This window comes from Pollachius pollachius (genome assembly GCF_949987615.1).
Source record: "Pollachius pollachius genome assembly, chromosome: 19".
Lineage (NCBI taxonomy): Eukaryota > Metazoa > Chordata > Actinopteri > Gadiformes > Gadidae > Pollachius > Pollachius pollachius.
The window spans coordinates 389,281-413,949 of record NC_136952.1 but is presented as its reverse complement, the minus strand read 5'-3'; the positions used below and the strand labels follow the sequence as shown (position 1 = coordinate 413,949).

General features: G+C 54.2%; 2 protein-coding genes across 2 annotated transcripts; one reads left to right on the top strand and one right to left on the bottom strand.

The window, feature by feature from the left end:
* Positions 1-19: 19 nt before the first annotated feature.
* Positions 20-4,646, bottom strand: phkg2 (phosphorylase kinase, gamma 2 (testis)). The gene is made up of 10 exons (XM_079757134.1): positions 4,533-4,646; positions 4,212-4,323; positions 3,949-4,124; positions 3,809-3,863; positions 3,646-3,711; positions 3,368-3,531; positions 3,188-3,278; positions 2,925-3,078; positions 2,478-2,603; positions 20-1,586 (listed from the first exon to the last, which is right to left on the bottom strand). The coding sequence occupies exons 2-10, from the start codon at positions 4,304-4,306 to the stop codon at positions 1,341-1,343; spliced, it is 1,173 nt and encodes a 390-aa protein (XP_079613260.1). The 5' UTR covers positions 4,307-4,323; positions 4,533-4,646; the 3' UTR covers positions 20-1,340.
* A 182-nt stretch (positions 4,647-4,828) lies between these two features.
* rnf40 (ring finger protein 40) lies at positions 4,829-23,791 on the top strand. The gene is made up of 19 exons (XM_079757124.1): positions 4,829-4,910; positions 5,318-5,463; positions 5,775-5,942; positions 6,201-6,531; positions 6,962-7,159; positions 7,426-7,547; positions 10,289-10,435; positions 10,667-10,741; positions 11,683-11,802; positions 12,747-12,926; positions 14,798-14,933; positions 15,889-16,010; positions 16,268-16,527; positions 16,612-16,729; positions 16,977-17,126; positions 20,910-21,122; positions 21,549-21,674; positions 22,357-22,599; positions 23,390-23,791. Exons 2-19 carry the CDS (start codon positions 5,326-5,328, stop codon positions 23,564-23,566), a joined length of 3,024 nt encoding a protein of 1,007 aa, XP_079613250.1. The 5' UTR covers positions 4,829-4,910; positions 5,318-5,325; the 3' UTR covers positions 23,567-23,791.
* The last annotated feature ends 878 nt before the right edge of the window (positions 23,792-24,669 follow it).

The window sequence follows — 24,669 nt, the reverse complement described above, 5'->3', positions numbered from 1 at the left end:
CCCAAGTTCTAAGAGATGATAAAATATATTATATATGTTTATTATCACACAGCGCTGGACTCATGCATCATAGCAGGACACAGTTGCTATGGTAACCATTAAGTCAATTAAAATGGAACAAGGAAAATAGAAATTAATTATTAACAGCATCCCAATGCATCACATAATTCAATGATCATTAAATATATATTTAGCAATATGTATTTACACATTAATAACATCACAGATCACAGTGTATTCATGTTAGGGTGAGGGTTAGTTAGAGGGTGAGGAGTAGGGTTAGGGGTCAGAGTTAGAGGGTGAGGGGTAGGGGTCAGAGTTAGAGGGTGAGGAGTAGGGTTAGGGGTCAGAGTTAGAGGGTGAGGGGTAGGGTTAAAGGTTAGAGTTAGAGGGTGAGGGTTAGGGGTCAGAGTTAGAGGGTGAGGAGTAGGGTTAGGGGTCAGAGTTAGAGGGTGAGGGGTAGGGTTAAAGGTTAGAGTTAGAGGGTGAGGGTTAGGGGTCAGAGTTAGAGGGTGAGGGGTAGGGGTCAGAGTTAGAGGGTGAGGGTTAGGGGTCAGAGTTAGAGGGTGAGGGGTAGGGTTAGGGGTCAGAGTTAGAGGGTGAGGGTTAGGGGTTAGAGTTAGAGGGTGAGGGTTAGGGTTAGGGGTCAGAGTTAGAGGGTGAGGGGTTAGAGTTAAAGGGTGAGGGTTAGGGTTAAGCAGATGGATTTAGAGATTGAATGAGGACAAGGCAGTTGGATATGAAAGCACCAGCAGGTGTCAGTACTGCAGCATTATCTTTACATTACTGCAGTAATTGGAAGTAGGTACTGCAGTACCTGGAAGTTGCCACCTCAGTATCTGAAGTTGGTACTGCAGTATTTGGAAGTAGGGACTGCAGTATCTGGAAGTAGGTACTGCAGTATCTGGAAGTAGGTACTGCAGTATTTGGAAGTAGGTACTACAGTATCTGGAAGTAAAGTAGGTACTAGTACTCATGTTTCACGACCTGATAGATAAAGAGAACAATGGAATACGAGGACATACTCTTGACCTTTGCCAGCCAACAGAACCTTGTCTGTGTGTAAATCATCTTCAGTGTATTTAGAGGAACACACAGAACCACAGGGAACCTTGATCGGTGTATTCAGAGGAACACAGAACCACAGGGAACCTTGATCAGTGTATTCAGAGGAACACAGAACCACAGGGAACCTTGATCAGTGTATTCAGAGGAACACAGAACCACAGGGAACCTTGATCAGTGTATTCAGAGGAATACAGAACCACAGGGAACCTTGATCAGTGTATTCAGAGGAATACACAGAACCACAGGGAACCTTGAGGGAACCTCGCTGTTCCTTAAGCCTCCAGCTCCTCCAGACCCAGCAGCATGATCTTGGCGGTGTTCTGGAAGAGAGCGGCCCGGTTCTGCTGCTCGCCCTTCTTCACCCAGTGGCCGTAGATCCGGAAGGCGCAGCCGTCGATGAGCCGGCGGACACCCCTGATGGAGTAGGGGTCTCGGGCCAGCACCTCCCGCGTCAAGGGGCGCAGCCGGCGGTAGCGGCCGTATATCCGGATGCAGGCCAGCACGCTCAGGATCAGAACCTGCAGCGCGCCCAGAGACAGGCACCAGGTTAGAGGGTCCAGACCAACCAGAGACAGGCACCAGGTTAGAGGGTCCAGACCAACCAGAGACAGGCACCAGGTTAGAGGGTCCAGACCAACCAGAGACAGGCACCAGGTTAGAGGGTCCAGACCAACCAGAGACAGGCACCAGGTTAGAGGGTCCAGACCAACCAGAGACAGGCACCAGGTTAGAGGGTCCAGACCAACCAGAGACAGGCACCAGGTTAGAGGGTCCAGACCAACCAGAGACAGGCACCAGGTTAGAGGGTCCAGACCAACCAGAGACAGGCACCAGGTTAGAGGGTCCAGACCAACCAGAGACAGGCACCAGGTTAGAGGGTCCAGACCAACCAGAGACAGGCACCAGGTTAGAGGGTCCAGACCAACCAGAGACAGGCACCAGGTTAGAGGGTCCAGACCAACCAGAGACAGGCACCAGGTTAGAGGGTCCAGACCAACCAGAGACAGGCACCAGGTTAGAGGGTCCAGACCAACCAGAGACAGGCACCAGGTTAGAGGGTCCAGACCAACCAGAGACAGGCACCAGGTTAGAGGGTCCAGACCAACCAGAGACAGGCACCAGGTTAGAGAGGGTCAGGGCCCAGGCCCCGGGGCCCGGGTTCAGACCCCGGGGGCCTCCTGGGCGAGCACTCCTGCTCATCATGACGGGTCTTAATAGAAGCTGCGATTCAGAGTAAAGAGAAAGATGAATACTGGGAACAGAAATGGAGCTGGGATACCAGAGCAACGCCGTACTATCCCCCCCCCTCTCGCAGGACGTGTCACCACCAGTCCCAGCGGCATGCCGCTCCCCTGGCCTAATCCCCCCCCCCCCAGGCCCCGCCCCCTGGCCCCGCCCCCTGGCCTCACCCTGAAGCTCTTTCTGGGGCTGAAGGCGCGGACGTCCTCCCTCTGGTACTGCCTGAAGAAGGGGTGGGCCAGGGCCTGCGGGGCGCTCAGGCGGGCCGCCGGCTCCACCACCAGCAGGCGGGACACCTGGGGGCACAGAGGGACCAATGAACCATGACTCTTTACACTACGATCAATCTGATGAAAGAACTAAGAATCAGCTGCTGCTGATACTTGGGTTCTACTTTTGTTTGTTGCTGTCATTATTGATTGTATTCCAGTGTTAACTGCAGGGCCTTCAGCTGTCCCGCTCTCAATGTTCTTCCTAAGCATTGTGTTTGTTGTGTAAGTCCGTCCATGCTCAGCGAGAGGCCCTGTAGTGGCCCCGGTCCACCGCGGGGTCCGTCAGCGAGAGGCCCTGTAGTGGCCCCGGTCCACCCAGGGGTCCGTCAGGGGGACGAGGCTCACCAGGTCCCGGACCGTGTCCGAGCGGTCGTCCCAGTCCGGGGAGCTGAACTGGTAGCGCCCCTCCATGATCATCCGCAGCATCAGCATCTGCTTCCGGTGCCAGAAGGGCGGCGAGCCGGCCAGCAACGTGTACAGGATCACACCACACGCCCAGCTGCCCTCCAGAGGGAGGAGTCAGAGACACAGAGAGGTGCAGGTCAGGGGACACCAGGGGGACTCCAACCCCTATCCCCAGCAGTGCCTATTTCAGATCAACAACTCACAGGTCCACCTCCTGCCCATAACCGGGGTGCGTTTCATCCATGGAGCATTTCAGGATCTCTGGAGCCAGGTAGCCCGGGGTTCCACAGAGTTCTGGAACACACGACAACACAGTGAGTAGGACTCCCAGCGCTCCGGTAGGAGGCCACCACTGCCCTGGAGGCTGAGCCGAGGCCCTCTACCTCTCAGCTTCTGCCCGGGCGGCAGCTGCACGGAGAAGCCGAAGTCGGAGAGCTTGAGGAGTCCCTGGTCGTCCAGCAGGATGTTCTCGGGCTTCAGGTCGCGATGGACGATGTTCCGGGAGTGCAGGTACTGGACGGCCTCCAGCAGGGCCCGCATCATGCTCCTGTCAGACACAGACAGCTGATGGATCCTCAGAGGAGGGGGGTAGGCAGCGCCACAGACATGTAAAGGGTCATACATGTGGTCAACGGTAGAACAGCCGTTACTGCGGGCTCACCTGGTCTCCTTCTCACTCAGAGTCACCTTCTCTGTGAGGTAGTCAAAAAGCTCTCCTCTCCGCATGCTTTAAGAGAAAAAGTAACAACAAGAAAATCATTACCCAGCCAGCCTTGTTGCTCATGCTTTGCCAATCCCGACGTAACTGAACAGTTCATACTCACAGGTCAAACACCAGAAAGATGAAGGTAGTGGATTCATAGGAATCGATGAGGGTAACTGAGGGATCGATTTGGATATCAGTTAATATTGAGCTACAAGAGCTGCATCTTTAACACCAACTGAGAGGGAAACACCAACTTACTGATGGATGAATGGCCCTTCACCATGTTAAGAACTTGTATCTCCTTCAACGTGGAGCTCTTCACCTCCTCCAGCTGCTCCGCTGTCATTTTCTCGGCTGTGATCTCAATGATCTTCACCGCCAGCTCCTGCCCCGTGTGTCTGTGCACACACCTGCGCACCACGCTGCTAACACCCCTGAAACAGGAGGGAGGCAGCCGCTCATGACAACCATCAGGCCGATTGGACTCGGTTGGCATCGATCGTCTTTAGTAACGGACTGACCTGCCGATCTCCTCCTTAGGATCATACTTCTGGTAGAACTCCTTGGCCCCCACCCAGTCGGGCAGTTCATCTCCAACTACCATATCTTTCGTCATCGCACCAAGTTAGAAATCTTTGACGATTGATGAAAAGAGGAAACAGTAGCCGATGTTAAAGTATGACAATGCTCACCCGAAATCTGCAGAGAACCGCTTGTTTCAAGTGGTTCATTTAAATAGAGAGAACGTCGGAACTACATTAATGAGTTATAAACACTTATAAACGTATAGAGAACACCGTGGGTTGCCATGTTAGCTTGGCCTTCAACGGAAAACGACGTACCATTTAGCTATACGGTAATAAGAAGACATTTAGGGATCTAAAATAACCAAGGAAATGTCAACACTCCTGGAACCGTAGACCCAGCTGTCCTCCTCGACTGCCGTCTGCCACCAGGAGCCGCTGAGCGCAGCGCCACCGTGAGACCGGGAGGGAACACAAGTGTAAGAGTCTCCAGTTTTCCGGCAGCAGAAATAAAGTGTTTTTTAACATATAGAGTTTCAGAAAGAAACAAATAAACTGATATCAAGTAATATATTCGAGTCAAATGACAGCATTGGTAGTTTGGTAAATTAAAAACAAATAGCAATACCGGAAATGGCTAGCGGTCATTTCCTGTGGCGTCCGGACTCCTCGGCTGCAGTTGCTACCTGTTAAGAGGTTTGTAGTATTTGTTGGAAAACAGAAAGATATGGCAATATATTCTTACATGGTGGCAACAGATGTTTATGTCGTCTGTGGTTTGCTTTGCGTTCATAGAAAAATCGGACTATTGTTGATTCATTAATTTACAAGAACTAATGAAGCTACTGCGCTAGCCTATTAGCAAGAAAGCATCGCTAGCTTGGAAAGATAAGCTACCGTGATCTTAAAGTACAACAAAATAAATATCGAAAGACTAAATATATTATAATGAAGGCGATCATCAGTTGTTCAACCTTCCAATCGGTTTCCAGTACATGTTCCATCATTGACCAGGAACCAGTTTAAAAACAAATAAAAACTTAAATGTTTATATGGTAGTACTTGATGCTTAATCTTGAACCTATGTTTTATTTTTATCTCAGATATCATCATGTCAGGTACCGGGGGAGGGAAGCGACCCTCGGGAGGGGATAGCCCCCCGGGCCCACCGGAGAAGAAGAGCAAAAAAGAGGAGAAGACCACAACAACGCTGATCGAGCCCATCCGGATCGGCGGCGTGTCATCTACGGTGAGTGGCTGCTGCCGCCTCACAACATGGTCTACCTGTGATGGTTTACCTGTGTCCATTTTACATTTACATTTAGGGCATTCAGCAGACACCTTTATCTACAGCAACCTTCAATAAGTACATTTGTCAGAAGAAAGAGAAACAACAATTGCTGTCGGTTCTTTCAGGATGTTAGTAGAAACGAGTGCCAAGCACTAAGAATCACTGGGTTAACCCATTCCAGCAGAGATGGCTAGGATAAGATGCCACACAATGCTTAGTACTATTTTGGACTCACATGGTTTACTTGTATACTGTCTTGTGTGATGCAGGAGGAAATGGACCTTAAAGTAATTCAGTTCAAGAACAAGAAGCTGTGTGAGCGTCTGGAGCAGAGGCAGGCTATGGAGGATGAGTTGAGAGAGAAAATCGAGAAGCTGGAGAAGAGACAGGCCACGGACGACACAACCCTCCTGATCGTGAACCGGTACTGGTCTCAGGTACGTTGTACTGGTCTCAGGTACGTCATGTTAGGACGTTGTACTGGTCTCGGGTACGTCATGTTAAGACGTTGTACTGGTCTCAGGTACGTCATGTTAGGATGTTGTACTGGTCTCAGGTACGTCATGTTAGGACGTTGTACTGGTCTCAGGTACGTCATGTTAGGACGTTGTACTGGTCTCAGGTACCTCCTGGTTAGAGTCGTTGTAAGCGTTAGTTTAAGCTTCATGTCTCTTAATATCCTTTCCTTCCCACAGTTGGAAGAAAAGGTCAGCGTCATGCGCCAACGCATCAAACCCGCCGCTCCTCCGCCCCCTGCCTCCTCTGCCCCGCCCCCTGCCTCCTCAGCCCCGCCCCCTGCCTCCTCAGCCCCGCCCACTGCCTCCTCAGCCCCGCCCCCTGCCTCCTCAGCCCCGCCCCCGGCCCCCATGGAGGACGGCGGGGCTCTGCCCCCTCCGGCCCCCACCGCACCCCCGCCTCCTGACGGAGACGCCCAGGAGGAGCAGCAGAAGGAGCCGCCCCCACCCCCTGGTGGAGGGGCCGAGGCCCCGCCCAGGCCCACGGAGCCCCCCCACCCAGCCGCCCTCGGTGAGAGAGACTTCCTGGTAGAACCATATCGTTGTCTGGCCGAATAGGAAGAGGCTGCAGCAAAACAAAGTACAGGAAATGCACAAATGATGTCCTTTGTCTTTTGAATGATTCTCTTTTTATCTGCTTGATTTATTTAGTTTTTCTAAACTGGGTTTGTACCTTGTGTTCTGAGCCATGTCACGGACTCAACCACGCCTCCTCTGTTAAGCAGAGCATGAGGAGGAGGAGCATAAGAGCGTCCTTCGACCAGCTCTGTACTGAGGCTTCGTACAAAGCCGCTTGATAGGGGGGCCTTCCCTGCTGGATGATAACATCAAGCGTCATTGTTAGCTGCCCCGTGTCCAAAGCCAGCGTTGGTGTTTAGCATCGTACAGCCGCTGCCGCCTTTGAAGCAGCGAACAAAGCGCTAACCCTGACCCCCCTCCAGACGGCGCGGTAGGGCCCCCGCTCAGCGAGCCGGCCAAGGTGCTGCTGGCCACGCTGGACCACAGCGGCGAGGAGGAGGTCGCCCTGCAGCTGCAGGACCGCATGCAGTTCAGCAAGGAGGCGGTGGCCTGCCTGGTGTGCGTGTTTGACCGGCTGCACTCCCACATCAACAGCCTGTGTAGACACGTGCAGGAAGCAGGTGAGGACCAGGGCTTAGAGGGGGGGGTGTGACGTGGGGTACACCCCCTCAAAGCAGAAACATCACTGAAATACAAGGAAGGGTCTTGGTCGGCTGTATCTGATACTTAAGGATGGACATCTGTGCATACGCTTGTCTTACCATTGCCCAAAGAGGGCCCTCACCTGAAGGGGCGATGTGTGCATTAGAGGGCTGAGGCAGGCCCCCGCCCTGCTGATATCTAAAGGACCCGGCCGTTGTGTAACCGTGTCCCTTGGCCCCCCCAGCGAGCGAAGACGAGCCCCACTCGGATGTGTTGGGGATGAACCGCGCCCTGCTGGAGGAGAACGGCCGCAGACAGGACCTGGCCTCCTTCCTGCAGGGCAGGCACCACAAGATGTCCCTGGAGGTAGGCACCGTCTGGGTGGGGAGCTGGGAGGATTACTGGGAGCTGCATAGCTCGGAGAGGGAGAGAAATGCATCTAAACTAAATGTCAACAAAAGCTTAATTAGCAACGACCACTTAGGGTACAGGTCGTTACAGTACAGGTTGTTACCGTAACTACTTGTACCGTAACGACCTGCCCACCTAACGACCTGCCCAACTAACGACCTTCCACCCTAACGACCTGCCACCCTAACGACCTTCCACCCTTACAACCTTCCACCCTAACGACCTGCCACCCTAACGACCTTCTACTCTAACGACCTGCCACCCTAACGACCTTCTACTCTAACGACCTGCCACCCTAACGACCTGCCACCCTAACGACCCGTACCGTAACGACCCGTACCCTAAAGACCACTACTAGGGCTGGGCGATATGGACCAAAATTCATATCTCGATATTTTTTGTTTGAATGGCGATATACGATATAACGATATTTGGAATAAAACGGGAAAAGTGTGTAGTTTTAACTCCACGCCACAAGTATTCACCATCAACCATTTATTTAGGTTTAGTTTTTTTTTTTTTTGCTCAACGAAGCACAGCTGTGCTTTAACAACAGATATGTAAGGGATAATGTATAGAACGCCGGTCATTATCGGGAAAATAAGCCCCGACAGGGCGACCAGGACACGGACTGTAGCAGAGGTGTCTTGCCTCGCCCTGAAGGGGCTTATTTTTGATAATGACCGGCGACGTTCTATACATTATCCCGCTTATTACACGGCTACTTGCCTAAACGAGGTTAGGGTTAGTTACCGGACTACTTTAGGAGTGATACCAAAGACGTCAAAATCCTTTGTTTGCATTGACAGCGGTCAATTATACTTAGCAACGGTGAATTATCAAATATAAATTCACCGCCGGAAGTTGTGAAGGGCCCATGCAAGTAAACGGAGCGCTCCACAGCATTGAGAAGAGCCGTGTAATAAAATGCAATAGTGTTGCCTGTTTGAAACATACGGAACCCGCACAGGGAGATGTTCCCTCCAGGGCCGATGCTATCGGGGGCAACACCCTTCACTTTGACCGGCAGTGGGTCTGCTTATAGGTCGGAATATGGTTGAATGAAGCGGCCACCTATTCTTGACAGGCTGGGTACTTTATTCTTACACACAACCGGACCTGTTCATTACTTCACTAAACTGACACGCACGCTACCGCTCGCTCTCCTCGCTCATCCACTCACTGACGACACACACACACACACACTGCCAGTGATATGCGTACGATACTTTCTCGTGAGCACCAGATACTTTCTTGTGCACACAAGAAACGTTAAAAACATTTTTTGTACCCCATGTTCCTTCACGGGTTCCGTACTCTCTACCACCATGGTTTTGTTCAAAGTTTGTTGTGAAGCGTAACGTGGTGGGAGAACGCTGCGTACATTTTAGGGGCGGGGTTGAGCAGCTGAACATGGCTTGTAGGCTCAGAGAGCAGCGGTCGGCCTTATAAAATAGCGCTCACAAGGCAACATCAAAATAATATTAGTGCTGTCAGTTTAATGCGTAATTAACGGCGTTAACGCAAGCCAATTTTAACGGCGTTAATTTTTTTATTGCGCGATTAACGCTCTTTTGGTTTGGCTAACATTGTAGTTTTTTCACCTGCCGTCTAGCAACAACTAGTCACGTTAGAAAAACTACAACACCATACCGGATCTAGCTACACCGGAAACAAAAGAAAAAGCACGCCGCACAAACTTGTTGGGGCAAGCAAGGATACGGAGCAGGTGAAAAACTCCTTAAAAGTGTGTGTGTGTGTGTGTGTGTTTGTGTGTCACTCTGTTCGAGCCTGCATGAGAGTTCAATGTTGTCATTAGCTGTTACGTCTTTCTGACCAATCGCAGTTCAAGGCCCACCTGGGCTGTACCATTTTGGGAGGGGCCACTCAGTTACTCCCCTCTAGACAAAATCGACTTGGTTGCGATGTTAACAGTTTGTGAGTGTTGCATCTGTTGAGTGAGTGAGAGGTTGCGGGCGCACAGCTCAGGCTGTCGGACGGCGCTGCAAGGAACTTTTATAAACGCAATATTGTTATCCCCCAGTAATCAGCCCGACAGCCCCGAAACATTAACGGCCCACCGGGAATTCTCCCGACTCTCCAGATTACCACTCCGCCACCGTGTGTGTGTGTGTGTGTGTGTGTGTGTGTGTGTGTGTGTGTGTGTGTGTGTGTGTGTGTGTGGGCGTTATTCGATAGCCTGGTAATGTGTATAGGCCTATGTACGGTAGGAATTTTCATACTGGTTTAAATAATAAATGTTATAGTATTTCCCATCTTTGCTGAGCAAGAGTTTTGTTCCAAAGTTCAGTGATTGAAACAAATAAAAGCCTGGGCTATTGAAGTTTTACGGTACCACTGTCATGCACGTACCCGATGTCAAGTGGACCGGGTTGACTCACTGCGGGTCTCTCTTCTTACTGTCCTTCTCAACACTATCTGATCTCACTAAAAGCCTAGCAGCACGAAATCGACGACTTGACAGCACTAAATAGTATACAATATACCGGTACGGCGATACCGTCTCAACTACATATCTCTTTAAAAAATATAACGCTATCAATTTTGCTACCGGTATATTGCCCAGCCCTAACCACTACCCTAACGACCCGTAGCGCTAGGGCGGTAGAGGCCTTACGGCTGGTCACCACTGGGGGGCGCTCTAAAGGACTCATGAGCCTGGTCTCCCCCCGCAGCACAACGAGCTGGTGGACAAGGTGATGGGCTCGGAGACCAAGGTGTCTGAGATGGAGACCACGGTGGAAGACCTGCAGTGGGACATCGAGAAGCTCCGCAAGCGAGAGCAGAAGCTGAACAAGCTGCTGGCGGAGGGGCTGGACCAGGTGTGTGTGTTTTACTGGGTTGTGTGTGTCTGTTGTGCGGAGATGTCTGCTGACCAGCTGGTCTGGCGGTGACGTTGTCGTGAGAGCGTGCCTGCAGCTCATATTGTTTACATCTCAACATCACAATGTCAACAAACACCAGCCTCCCGCTAAACCTTTTAAAGGCACAGACGCTCCTCTGCTTGATTCCTGCCTCTCTGAGCCAGGCTCTGATGTGTTTGTCGTCCACAGCTGAACTCCGGGTACAACAGCACCGGCAGCTCAGGAGGCCTTCCAGGTGGCCAGATCACCCTCAACATCCAGAAGGTATCCACCCCCATGACCCCCCCGTTAGCTCCAGAGGAAGGACTGGAGGCTCAGAGCCTCCCGTCTGCCACCGCAGTAGTACCCCCACGGCCGTACCCCACGGCCGTACCCCACAGCCGTACCCCACAGTCGTACCCCACAGCCGTACCCCACAGCCGGTCCAGGGCTCTGCTGGTCCAGGGCTCTGCTGGTCCAGGGCTCTGCTGGTCCAGGGCACGGTGCTGGTTGAGTTGGCGGCCGGCGGGGAAACATTGAATAATGTAAACTAATCAGTGGAGAAGATCAAAGAGGGCTGCAGCCACAGCGCTCCGCTCGGCACAGCGCTCCGCTCGCCACGTTTATCCTAACACTCAACACACTTTAGAGACATAAACATATGGGCCTCATGTCAGACCCCAGTGGTCCTCTAAGACCCTACTGGGGGTGGTTCATGGGACACACCTGGTGCCCTTAGGAGGGGACTGAAGACTGGGTCAATGTAGAGTGGGTCTATGGGTCTATATAGAGTGAGACTATGTAGAGTGGGTCTATGGGTCTATATAGAGTGAGACTATGTAGAGTGGGTCTATGGGTCTATATAGAGTGAGACTATGTAGAGTGGGTCTATATAGAGTGAGACTAGAGTGACTGTATAGAATGAGTATATAGAGTGAGTATGTAGAGTGAGTCTATGTAGAGTGAGTCTATGTAGAGTGAGAGTACTTAGAGTGAGATATAGAGTGAGTCTATGGAGAGTGAGATATAGAGTGAGTCTATGTAGAGTGAGAGTATATAGAGTGAGTCTATGTAGAGTGAGAGTATTTAGAGTGAGATATAGAGCGCCTTATTCACGGCCTGGTGACATCACACAGAGATGCGGTGCATGTGTTTACGTTCCACATTTCTTCCATCCGCCCTGTGTTTACACAGCGTGTGTGTGTGTGTGTTTATGTTGACCTCAGTTCGAGAGCCTGAATGCAGAGCTGGAGCAGAACCAGGAGGTGGCCAACAGCCGCATGGCGGAGCTGGAGAAGCTGCAGCTGGAGCTGCAGGAGGCGGTGAGGGAGAGCGAGAAGCTGAAGGTGAGCTTCTATTGTTCAGACCTATCAGAGCCTTCTATTGGTCCGGATGGGTCCTGTTCAGACCTATCACAGCCCCACTCCACTACAGAGTCGTTAATCCAACGGGTCATAGTTCTGCATGGAGAAGGGGGGGGGGGGTTCTCGCTCAGGGAGACAACCGGTTCTAAACCATGAACTTTCACCCTAACCACCACCAGCCTTCCCTTCCTACATTCTGTCCCCAACATGTAGTCGTGTGGAGTTCACCTTTTTCATTCTAACTCGATGCCCTTTGAGCAACTCAGGAAGAAAACCAACCAACACATTTAGAGAGCGGCCAGTGAGAGCGGCCAGTGAGGAGCAGGAGGCCCTAGGAGCTGACCACCTCCTCCTCCTCTTCTCAAACTCTCTCCTCACCTCCTCCTCCCTCTTCTCCTCCTCCTCTCTCTCCTCACCTCCTCCTCCCTCTTCTCCTCCTCCTCCCTCTCCTCCCCTCCTCCTCCCTATTCTCTTCCTCCTCCCTTCTTCTCCCCTCCTCCTCCCTCTTCTCCTCCTCCTTCTCCTCACCTCCTCCTCCCTTCTTCTCTCCTCCTCCCTCTCCTCACCTCCTCCTCCCTCTTATCTCCTCCTCCTCCCTCCTCTCCTCACCTCCTCCTCCCTCTCCTCTCTACTCCTCCCTTCTTCTCTCCTCCTCCTCCCTCTCCTCACCTCCTCCTCCCTCTTCTCCTCCTCCTCCCTCTTCTCTCCTCCTCCTCCCTCCTCTCCTCACCTCCTCCTCCTTCTCCTCCTCCTCCCTCTCCTCTCTACTCCTCCCTCTCCTCATCTCCTCCTCCCTCTCCTCTCCACACCGACTCCTCCCTCTCCTCACCTCCTCCTCCCTCTTCTCCTCCTCCTCCCTTCTTCTCTCCTCCTCCTCCCTCTCCTCTCCTTCTCCTCCCCCCCCCCCCTCCTCCTCCTGCTCCCAGATGGACCTGCGTAACATCCCAGAGGAGGTGGTGAAGGAGACGGCAGAGTACAAGTGTCTCCAGTCCCAGTTCTCCCTGCTCTACAACGAGTCTCTGGGGGTGAAGACCCAGCTGGACGAGGCCAGGGCCCTGCTGCTGACCGCCAAGAATGCCCACCTCCGGCAGATAGAGCACATGGAGGTACTGGGACGACACCTGACCTGGGGGGTGGGGGCTGCTGGAGGCTCCTCTGCTACAGGTTCCTCTGCTACAGGTTCCTCTGCTACAGGTTCCTCTGCTAGAGGTTCCTCTGCTAGAGGTTCCTCTGCTAGAGGTTCCTGCTGGAGGTTTCTTTGCTAGAGGTTCCTGCTGGAGGTTTCTCTGCTGGAGGTTTCTCTGCTGGAGGTTTCTCTGCTGGAGGTTTCTCTGCTAGAGGTTCCTGCTACAGGTTCCTCTGCTAGAGGTTCCTCTGCTACTGGTTCCTCTGCTACTGGTTCCTCTGCTACAGGTTCCTCTGCTAGAGGTTCCTCTGCTAGAGGTTCCTGCTGGAGGTTTCTTTGCTAGAGGTTCCTGCTGGAGGTTTCTCTTCTAGAGGTTCCTGCTACAGGTTCCTGCTACAGGTTCCTGCTACAGGTTCCTGCGACAGGTTCCTCTGCTAGAGGTTCCTCTGCTACTGGTTCCTCTGCTACAGTTTCCTCTGCTAGCGGTTCCTCTGCCTCAGGTTCCTCTGCTAGAGGTTCCTGCTATAGGTTCCTGCTAGAGGTTCCTGCTATAGGTTCCTGCTAGAGGTACCTGCTACAGGTTCCTCTGCTAGAGGTACCTGCTACAGGTTCCTCTGCTAGAGGTTCCTTTGCTACAGGTTCCTCTGCTAGAGGTTCCTCTGCTACAGGTTCCTGCTACAGGTTCCCACCAGACCCACCAGGCCTTGTTTCCAAACAGAGGGTTTCTGTCGCTAAGGGGGAAAGGCTTCATTATCATCACACACATTTCATTAATATGCACACGCACACACGTGTTTACAAACAAATGTGTGGATGATAAACAGGATGGATGCTTGTGATGACGTCCAGGCATGCTGCGGGGCAGTGTTGGAGCAGAACATTCATCACAGCCTGGGCAACAATGCTGTTGTTGTTTGTTCATGAGTACACAGAGCGCTGCCATGTTCTCCTCCCAGCCTGTTTACACGCTCACGTTCCTTCATACACAATAGAATCCAGATCATTACCACCAATCAGTGATCGCTAAGCAGAGCCAGCTGCTCTGTTGCGGTAACCAGTTCAGCCCCAGTACTACGACCACTGGTCCCCAACACGGGCTGGGCCCCGGAGCCCAGAGACTGAAGCCCCGCCCCATGGATGGGACTGAAGCCCCGCCCCCAAACAAAAGCTCTCCTTCCTTTATGCTATCTTTATCTTTATGCTATCTTATAATAATCTTTTTGAGGATCTTCAAAATGCATGTTGCAAAGTGCTTCACAATGGCAGCAGAAATAAGTCCTCAAACAACAGGTTTAAAGGGTATAAACAATGAGGGGATAAGGGAGGGGAACCCCCGCTGACCCCCGCTGTGCCCTCTGACCCTGCTGACCCCCGCTGACCCCGCTGACCCCCGCTGACCCCTCTGACCCCCGCTGTGCCCTCTGACCCCGCTGACCCCTCTGTGCCCTCTGACCCCCGCTGACCCCTCTGTGCCCTCTGACCCCCGCGGTGCCCTCTGACCCCGCGGTGCCCTCTGACCCCGCGGTGCCCTCTGACCCCTCTGACCCCCGCTGTGCCCTCTGACCCCGCGGTGCCTTCTGACCCCTCTGACCCCTCTGACCCCTCTGTGCCCTCTGACCCCCGCTGACCCCTCTGTGCCCTCTGACCCCCGCTGACCCCTCTGTGCCCTCTGACCCCCGCGGTGCCCTCTGACCCTGCTGTGCCTTCTGACCCCTCTGACCCCGCGGTGCCCTCTGACCCCTCTGTGCCCTCTGACCCCGTGGTGCCCTCTGACCCCTCTGACCCCGCGGTGCCCTCTGACCCCTCTGTGCCCTCTGACCCCGCGGTGCCCTCTGACCCCTCTGACCCCAGAGTGACGAGCTGTCCCTGCAGAAGAAGCTGAGGACGGAGGTGATCCAGCTGGAGGACACGCTGGCTCAGGTCAGGAAGGAGTACGAGATGCTGCGCATCGAGTTCGAGCAGAACCTGGCCGCCAACGAGCAAGCAGGTAGGGAGCAACAACTGGGTTATGCCAACTAACACTATACTATACTAACCCTAACCCTGGATCAGTACTGACGGGGTTATACCAACTAACACTATACTATACTAACCCTAACCCTGGATCAGTACCGACGGGGTTATACCAACTAACACTATACTATACTAACCCTAACCCTGGATCAGTACTGACGGGGTTATACCAACTAACACTATACTATACTAACCCTAACCCTGGATCAGTACCGACGGGGTTATACCAACTAACACTATACTATACTAACCCTAACCCTGGATCAGTACCGACGGGGTTATACCAACTAACACTATACTATACTAACCCTAACCCTGGATCAGTACCGACGGGGTTATACCAACTAACACTATACTATACTAACCCTAACCCTGGATCAGTACCGACGGGGTTATACCAACTAACACTATACTATACTAACCCTAACCCTGGATCAGTACCGACGGGGTTATACCAACTAACACTATACTATACTAACCCTAACCCTGGATCAGTACCGACGGGGGTTATACCAACTAACACTATACTATACTAACCCTAACCCTGGATCAGTACCGACGGGGTTATACCAACTAACACTATACTATACTAACCCTAACCCTGGATCAGTACCGACGGGGTTATACCGGGTGGATCAGTACCGACTGCAAATCGCAAAGGCTGCGAAAAGAATGTTATTTTCTCTATATATATATTTTTTGTTACCGTTACTGAGTGCATATCAGTACGATTTATGTTCATTTTTCTTTTACAAGTCAATAGTTAAATAAAGATGTTAATATCAATTAGCTCAACAAATCGGCCTGGCCTAAAGCAAAGATCAGTTTATTTGTTGACTGCTTCCAACGTTGTGTTGGTCATACTAAAGAATGATCTCTTGCCTTTTAAGTTAATCATTACAGTTAATAATACAGAACATGTTCTCCAGGCCCCATCAACAGGGAGATGCGGCACCTGATCAGCAGCCTGCAGAACCACAACCTGCAGCTGAAGGGCGACGTGCAGCGCTACAAGAGGAAGCTCAGGGAGACGCAGATGGAGATCAACAAGGTGGGGCAGCCTGTTGCGCTGGGGGTAGGTAGTGGGGGTTTGGCTTCAGCTCGGCTGAACAGTAGCACCAAGCCACTGGCTTGGCATTCACCTCCTCCAGAAGACCTGCCTGAAACAATGAGAGGCGTGGTGGTGCGGGACGACGGGATTGGTCCTGAAGAGCTTGAGGATCATGAGTTCCACGCGTTTGTTTTGAAGAGATGAGTGGCCCTTAGGTTGATGCTCTGTGTCTGACCACCTCTTCCTCTTCCTCCCAGCTGCGTTGCCAGGGCGGAGACTCCGGCGTTCTGGTCCTGGACGAGCCTCCAGGGGACGCCCTGGACGTGAAGAAGGAGGAGGAGGAGGACCAGGAGGAGGAGGAGGAGAGACGGAAGGAGCTGGAGAGACAGAGGGCCCGGGAGCGGGAGCGCGAGGTGGAGCGGGAGAGAGAGAGGGAGCGAGAGAGAGAGCGTCAGCGCAGCGAGGAGCTGAAGAGGAAGGACTCCGACACGCTGAAGATGCTGAGAGCTGAACTCAAGTAGGTTCCCGCTGGGTCCTCGTGGCGAGGCGGGGTCAGGGTTAAGGTCCTTCATTAAAAGGCCTGATTGTAATGATCCTGCAGGAAGGCGCAGGAGTCCCAGAAGGAGATGAAGCTGCTGCTGGACATGTACAAGTCTGCCCCCAAGGAGCAGAGGGACAAGGTCCAGCTCATGGCCGCCGAGCGCAAGTCCAAGGCAGAGGTGAGGCTCCTCTGAGGTGGTCCACCCTCCAGGGGAGAGGGGGTCCACCCTCCAGGGGAGAGGGGGTCCAGAGGGAGGGTGGGTGGGTCAGGGGGACAGGCTCGTGTTGGGTTCTCTGGCTGATAGATATAAAGTGGGCAGTGGGTCTGCATGAAGGCCTCACAAGAACACATGAACCTCAGCCTCTTGGGTAAGGAGAGAGACCCGGCCCACGGCCCTGCTCTGACGCGCGCCCCTCCCCCCCCAGGTGGACGAGCTGAGGGTGCGTGTCCGGGAGCTGGAGGAGCGCGAGCGCAAGGAGAGCAAGAAGCTGGCTGACGAAGATGCTCTGAGGAAGATCCGCGTGGCCGAGGAGACCATCGACCACCTGCAGAAGAAGCTGGCCGCCACCAAGCAGGTACACACACACACACACACACACACACACACACACACACACACACACACACACACACACACACACACACACACACACACACACACACACACACACACACACACACACACACACACACACACACACACACACACACACGTACGTCCTGTGATCAGCCGTTCATCGGGGAACCTTTATTTTTTCATTTTCCTTTCATGTCTCCATAAAGTATGAAGGTTTTATTGTAGCAAAAGTCTCTAGCATCTGTAACTGCAGGTTCTGTATGCGTACACTTAAGTCACAAATGTGTAACAGTACATTGGAAGTTGTAAATATTTTTCCTACCATTGTAAACACTAGATAGGGTCTACGAGTTCACCAGTCTGTGTTAAAAATGTGTGCATTCTTAAACCCAAATGTGAACTAATGCATCAGAAGTTGCACATCTGTGAAAAATTTGCTCACAAATAAAATGATATAGAACGCTATGTTGATTCAGCATTTTAATATTCGAGCACAAGTCCATCGTTAAAACTGCTCGAATCTGCTCCTACAAGTCTCAGCTGGGGTTTTTTTGCAGGTAGTTTTGCAACACGTCTAGGTGGTACATGTGTAGCAAAAGTGATTTGTATCATACGAGGCAGAGCGTCCGTGGGCGGGACAAAATTGCAGCAGTAACCAATGAAAGTCGCCGGCACGGGGTACATTTTTCAAACTACACTTGGACCATCCAAGCAGACCATTAAAATATATTGAAGGACACTTTCGGCATGTTAATGCAATAATTTGGGGGGAATTCAGTTGAACTAAGTAATTTAATTTGACATAATGTAAGATACCCAACTCCGTCGTGTAGGATGCATTGATGTAGTGAACGGAGAGCATTAGCATCCTGAAGCTAGCCCCAACCCAGCAGAGTGAATTGAGAGCATTAGCATCCTGAAGCTAGCCCCAACCCAGCAGAGTGAATGGAGAGCATTAGCATCCTGAAGCTAGCCCCAGCCCAGCAGAGTGAATGGAGCGCATTAGCATCCTGAAGCTAGCTCCAGCCCAGCAGAGTGAATGGAGAGCATTAGCATCCTGAAGCTAGCCCCAACCCAGCAGAGTGAATGGAGCGCATTAGCATCCTGAAGCTAGCCCCAACCCAGCAGAGTGAATGGAGCGCATTAGCATCCTGAAGCTAGTCCCAACCCAGCAGAGTGAATGGAGCGCATTAGCCTCCTGAAGCTAGCCCCAACCCAGCAGAGTGAACGGAGAGCATTAGCATCCTGAAGCTAGCTCCAGCCCAGCAGAGTGAATGGAGGGCATTAGCATCCTGAAGCTAGCTCCAGCCCAGCAGAGTGAATGGAGAGCATTAGCATCCTGAAGCTAGCTCCAGCCCAGCAGAGTGAACAGAGAGCATTAGCATCCTGAAGCTAGCTCCAGGCCAGCAGAGTGAACAAAGAGCATAAGCATCCTGAAGCTAGCCCCAACCCAGCAGAGTGAATGGAGGGCATTAGCATCCTGAAGCTAGCCCCAGCCCAGCAGAGTGAACAGAGAGCATTAGCATCCTGAAGCTAGCTCCAGCCCAGCAGAGTGAATGGAGAGCATTAGCATCCTGAAGCTAGCTCCAGCCCAGCAGAGTGAATGGAGAGTATTAGTATTCTGAAGCTAGCTTCAGCCCAGCAGAGTGAACGGAGAGCATTAGCATCCTGAAGCTAGCTCCAGCCCAGCAGAGTGAATGGAGAGCATTAGCATCCTGAAGCTAGCCCCAACCCAGCAGAGTGAATGGAGCGCATTAGCATCCTGAAGCTAGCCCCAACCCAGCAGAGTGAATGGAGTGCATTAGCATCCTGAAGCTAGTCCCAACCCAGCAGAGTGAATGGAGCGCATTAGCCTCCTGAAGCTAGCCCCAACCCAGCAGAGTGAACGGAGAGCATTAGCATCCTGAAGCTAGCTCCAGCCCAGCAGAGTGTATGGAGGGCATTAGCATCCTGAAGCTAGCTCCAGCCCAGCAGAGTGAATGGAGAGCATTAGCATCCTGAAGCTAGCTCCAGCCCAGCAGAGTGAACAGAGAGCATTAGCATCCTGAAGCTAGCTCCAGCCCAGCAGAGTGAATGGAGAGCATTAGCATCCTGAAGCTAGCTCCAGCCCAGCAGAGTGAATGGAGAGTATTAGTATTCTGAAGCTAGCTTCAGCCCAGCAGAGTGAACGGAGAGCATAAGCATCCTGAAGCTAGCTCCAGCCCAGCAGAGTGAACGGAGAGCATTAGCATCCTGAAGCTAGCTCCAGCCCAGCAAAGTGAATGGAGAGCATTAGCATCCTGAAGCTAGCTCCAGCCCAGCAGAGTGAACAGAGAGCATTAGCATCCTGAAGCTAGCTCCAGCCCAGCAGAGTGAACAGAGAGCATTAGCATCCTGAAGCTAGCTCCAGCCCAGCAGAGTGAATGGAGAGCATTAGCAGCTCCGCCCTGGGGCAGAAGGCCTCCAGGGACACAGCATCATGGTGCATGAATGCAGGACCAGACCTGCTCAATGCTGGATCTGCATTTCATTAATTGCAGATGAAGCTGCTTGGTGTGTTGTTGGAATAGGACACTGTGTCCTGAAGAAGGGCTCCACACCGGAGAGCGCTGTGAACACGTTGCCTCACCCCTGTGGTATGTTACGAGCCCCTCTGCCGGAGCCCCGCTACGTCACAGCAGATGGGCCACGCCCGCACTGCACTTACCCAACCCCCCCGGGGCCCCTTGTTGCTCTAGTATCTGACCCAGGCTGCCACTACTCATTGGTGTCAGCTCAGGGCCGGCGGTGCAGGGGGGAGGAGGAGGAGGTGAGGAGGGAGGAGGAGGAGGATAGGGGGAGGGGGTTGGGGTCTGATGGTGTGACGGAGCAGAGGATAAACACCAGCTAATTGGAAACACATCTGGGGCGGCAGCGCCTTAAGGGAGACTCCCACTGAGCAGCGGAGCTACGGCCTGCTGCTGTGGACGGGCTAGGGCTAGGGGAGCTACGGCCTGCTGGGCTAGGGCTAGGGGAGCTACGGCCTGCTGGGCTAGGGCTAGGGCTAGGGGAGCTACGGCCTGCTGGGCTAGGGCTAGGGCTAGGGGAGCTACGGCCTGCTGGGCTAGGGCTAGGGGAGCTACGGCCTGCTGGGCTAGGGCTAGGGCTAGGGGAGCTACGGCCTGCTGCTGTGGACGGGCTAGGGCTAGGGGAGTTACGGCCTGCTGCTGTGGACGGGCTAGGGCTAGGGGAGCAACGGCCTGCTGGGCTAGGGCTAGGGGAGCTACGGCCTGCTGGGCTAGGGCTAGGGGAGCTACGGCCTGCTGGGCTAGGGCTAGGGCTAGGGGAGCTACGGCCTGCTGGGCTAGGGCTAGGGGAGCTACGGCCTGCTGGGCTAGGGCTAGGGGAGCTACGGCCTGCTGGGCTAGGGCTAGGGGAGCTACGGCCTGCTGGGCTAGGGCTAGGGGAGCTACGGCCTGCTGGGCTAGGGCTAGGGCTAGGGGAGCTACGGCCTGCTGGGCTAGGGCTAGGGCTAGGGGAGCTACGGCCTGCTGGGCTAGGGCTAGGGGAGCTACGGCCTGCTGGGCTAGGGCAAGGGCTAGGGGAGCTACAGTGGAGCTGTCAGCGGGGGAATCGTCCTCGGTTCGGTTTCTTGTCTGCAGAGAGGAGTGAACAGGGGGTTAATAATGTTTTCTGAATCACAAGTGGATTCAGATGATTGAATGAATCACCCAGCTCCATGTTTCAATCTTTACCACGAGCACCGTGCTAACCCTAGTGGTGATGGTGAGGATGATGATGATGATGGAGCCCTGTCCTCCAGGAGGAGGAGGCTCTGCTGAGCGAGATGGACGTGACGGGGCAGGCCTTCGAGGACATGCAGGAGCAGAACAGCCGCCTGCTGCAGCAGCTCCGCGAGAAGGACGACGCCAACTTCAAGCTGATGAGTGAACGCATCAAGTCCAACCAGATCTACAAGCTGCTGAAGGAGGAGAAGGAGGAGCTGGCGGACCAGGTCCTCACCTTCAAGACCCAGGTACAGGCCCCCCCCTGGACCAGGTACAGGCCCCCCCCTGGACCAGGTACAGGCCCCCCCCTGGACCAGGTACAGGCCCCCCCCTGGACCAGGTACAGGCCCCCCCCCTCAGACCAGGTACAGGCCCCCCCTTAGACCAGGTACAGGCCCCCCCTTAGCCCAGGTACAGGCCCCCCCTCAGACCAGGTACAGGTCCCCCCCTTAGACCAGGTACAGGTCCCGCCCTCAGACCAGGTACAGGCCCCCCCTTAGACCAGGTACAGGCCCCCCCCCTTAGACCAGATACAGGCCCCCCCCCTTGGACCAGGTACAGGCCCCCCCCTGGACCAGGTACAGGCCCCCCCTTAGACCAGGTACAGGTCCTCACCTCAGACCAGGAGTGTGTGTGTGTCCTCCCCATGATTGGCCGCTGGCCCTGTCCGTCAGGTGGACGCCCAGCTTCTGGTGGTGCAGCGGTTGGAGGAGAAGGAGGGCGTGCTGCAGAGCGCCCTGGCAGCGCTGGAGAAGGAGCTGGCCGTCCGGAGCCAGGCCCTGGAGCTCAACAAGAGGAAGGTGAGGACACGCGCCTCGACGGGGAACCAGGTCCTAGTGATGGAGAACCAGGTCCTAGTGACGGAGAACCAGGTCCTAGTGACGGAGAACCAGGTCCTAGTGACGTAGAACCAGGTCCTAGTGACGGAGAACCAGGTCCTAGTGACGTAGAACCAGGTCCTAGTGACGGACAACCGGGTCCTAGTGACGTAGAACCAGATCCTAGTGACGGAGAACCAGGGGGAGGTCAAAGTGACGTAGAACCAGGGGGAGGTCAAAGTGACGTAGAACCAGGGGGGGTTCTAGTGACGTGGAACCAGGGGGGGTCCTAGTGACGTGGAACCAGGTCCTAGTGACGGAGAACCAGGTCCTAGTGACGTAGAACCAGGTCCTAGTGACGGAGAACCAGGTCCTAGTGACGGAGAACCAGGTCCTAGTGACGGAGAACCAGGGGGAGGTCAAAGTGACGTAGAACCAGGGGGAGGTCAAAGTGACGTAGAACCAGGGGGAGGTCAAAGTGACGTGGAACCAGGGGGAGGTCCTAGTAACGTGGACCCAGGGGGGGTCCTTGTGACGTGGAACCAGGGGGAGGTCCTAGTAACGTGGACCCAGGGGGAGGTCCTCCTGACATAGAACCAGGGGGGGTCCTCATGACGTAGGAGCGTGATCTAACACCACGGTCCTCGGTTCCCCTGGCCACCAGGCGGTGGAGGCGGCGCAGCTGGCGGAGGACCTGAAGGTGCAGCTGGAGCACACGCAGGCCAAGCTGAAGGAGATCCAGGTCTCGGTGGCGGAGAACCGCACGGCCCGTGAGAGGGAGAGCGGGAACCTGAAGAGGGCCCAGGAGGACCTCTCCAGGCTGCGGCGGCGGCTGGAGAAGCAGAAGAAGGTGGAGGTCTACACCGACGCCGACGAGATCCTGCAGGAGGAGATCAACCAGTACAAGGTGAGGGGGGGGCAGCCCCGCCGTCAGACACTGGAGGGTCCGTTGTTTCAGCGGTACTTTACCGCTTTATGGCGGGGCGTGTCCTGGTTTACGACCCGTGTCCCCCTGGTAACGTGTCCCCCTGGTAACGTGTCCCCCTGGTAACGTGTCCCCTGGTAACGTGTCCCCCTGGTAACGTGTCCCCCTGGTAACGTGTCCTCTGGTACCGTGTCCCCCTGGTTACGTGTCCCCTGGTAACGTGTCCCCCTGGTAACGTGTCCCCCTGGTAACGTGTCCTCTGGTACCGTGTCCCCCTGGTTACGTGTCCCCTGGTAACGTGTCCCCTGGTAACGTGTCCCCTGGTACCGTGTCCCCCTGGTAACGTGTCCCCCTGGTAACGTGTCCTCTGGTACCGTGTCCCCCTGGTTACGTGTCCCCTGGTAACGTGTCCCCCTGGTAACGTGTCCCCCTGGTAACGTGTCCTCTGGTACCGTGTCCCCCTGGTTACGTGTCCCCTGGTAACGTGTCCCCTGGTAACGTGTCCTCTGGTACCGTGTCCCCCTGGTTACGTGTCCCCTGGTAACGTGTCCCCTGGTAACGTGTCCCCTGGTAACGTGTCCTCTGGTACCGTGTCCCCCTGGTAACGTGTCCCCTGGTAACGTGTCCCCTGGTACCGTGTCCCCCTGGTAACGTGTCCCCTGGTAACGTGTCCTCTGGTACCGTGTCCCCTGGTACCGTGTCCCCCTGGTACCGTGTCCCCTGGTAACGTGTCCCCTGGTAACGTGTCCCCTGGTAACGTGTCCCGCTGCAGGCGAAGCTGCGCTGCCCGTGCTGCAACACGCGGGACAAAGAGACGGTGCTCACCAAGTGCTTCCACGTGTTCTGCTACGAGTGCCTGAAGACGCGCTATGACACGCGCCAGAGGAAGTGCCCCAAGTGCAACTGCGCCTTCGGGGCCAACGACTTCCACCGCATCTACATCACCTAGGGCCCCCCCCCAGGGCCCACCTCCCCTCCCCTGCCAGGAGAGGAGAGAGGGACCAATGTCCTGAGACTGTACATTAATAAGAGGGCGTTGAGGCCCCGGGCCCCTGGCTTCACTCTCTTGTGAAAAGACTCATGTTAGCGGCTCGTTGTCCGTCGGCTGACGCCATGACTCCATGACAGTTTGAGTGATTTGTGTAGCTAATAAACATTCTTTGTGGTACCCTGATATGAACATGTCCTCCTTTAGTGATCCGAGCTGACCTGGAGCTCCAGCGCCATGCGTCCACACATGGGCTCCTTCTGCTGGGCGCTCTTCTGTGAATAAAGGAATGCTCTGGAGCGGCTCTGGAGCGGCTCCGGAGCGGCTCTGGAGCGGCTCCGGAGCGGCTCCGGAGCGGCTCTGGAGCGGCTCCGGAGCCCGCTCCACTGTCCCGCGAGGACGTGAATAAAAACAAGGTCCGTGTTTAACGACTGAGGTGACGTCACAGCTCTGTGGGGGTTCCGTGTCCGCGGAGAGCGTGACGTCAGTTTACTTTGGCCCCCAGTCAGGGAGCATGTGGATCACCTTGGGCTGGTCCGTGTGTTCATCCCGTAGCCATGGTAACCGTGGGAGAGTTTGCACAACATCTGCAGCTCATGCTGAACTCGCTCCAGTGGAAAGTGGTCTCATCTGGGCGTCCTTAGCAGAGACCCTTTAATAAAAGGTTATCCGTGACATCTAGCAGAAGAACATCTGCTCGCCGTAACAACATCGTCGTGTTCCGTAATTGAAGCAGTGACCCCCATGGTGGGCGGGGCCAGCAGAGCGGGGGCGGGTCTGGGGGGCGTTAGCGACGTTATGGGAAAGGAAGTCTGCGAGGAACCAGGAGGGAGGAGACGAGGATAGAACCCAAAGAACGAGAGGAAGTATAGAAGGAGAGGTGTAGAACTAGAAGTATAGAAGGAGAGGTGTAGAAGTAGAAGTATAGAAGGAGAGGTGTAGAAGTATAGAAGGAGAGGTGTAGAAGTATAGAAGGAGAGGTGTAGAACCAGAGGGGGTATAGAGGTATATAACCAGAGGGGGTATAGAGGTATATAACTAGGGCTGTAACTGCATCCAGTCGC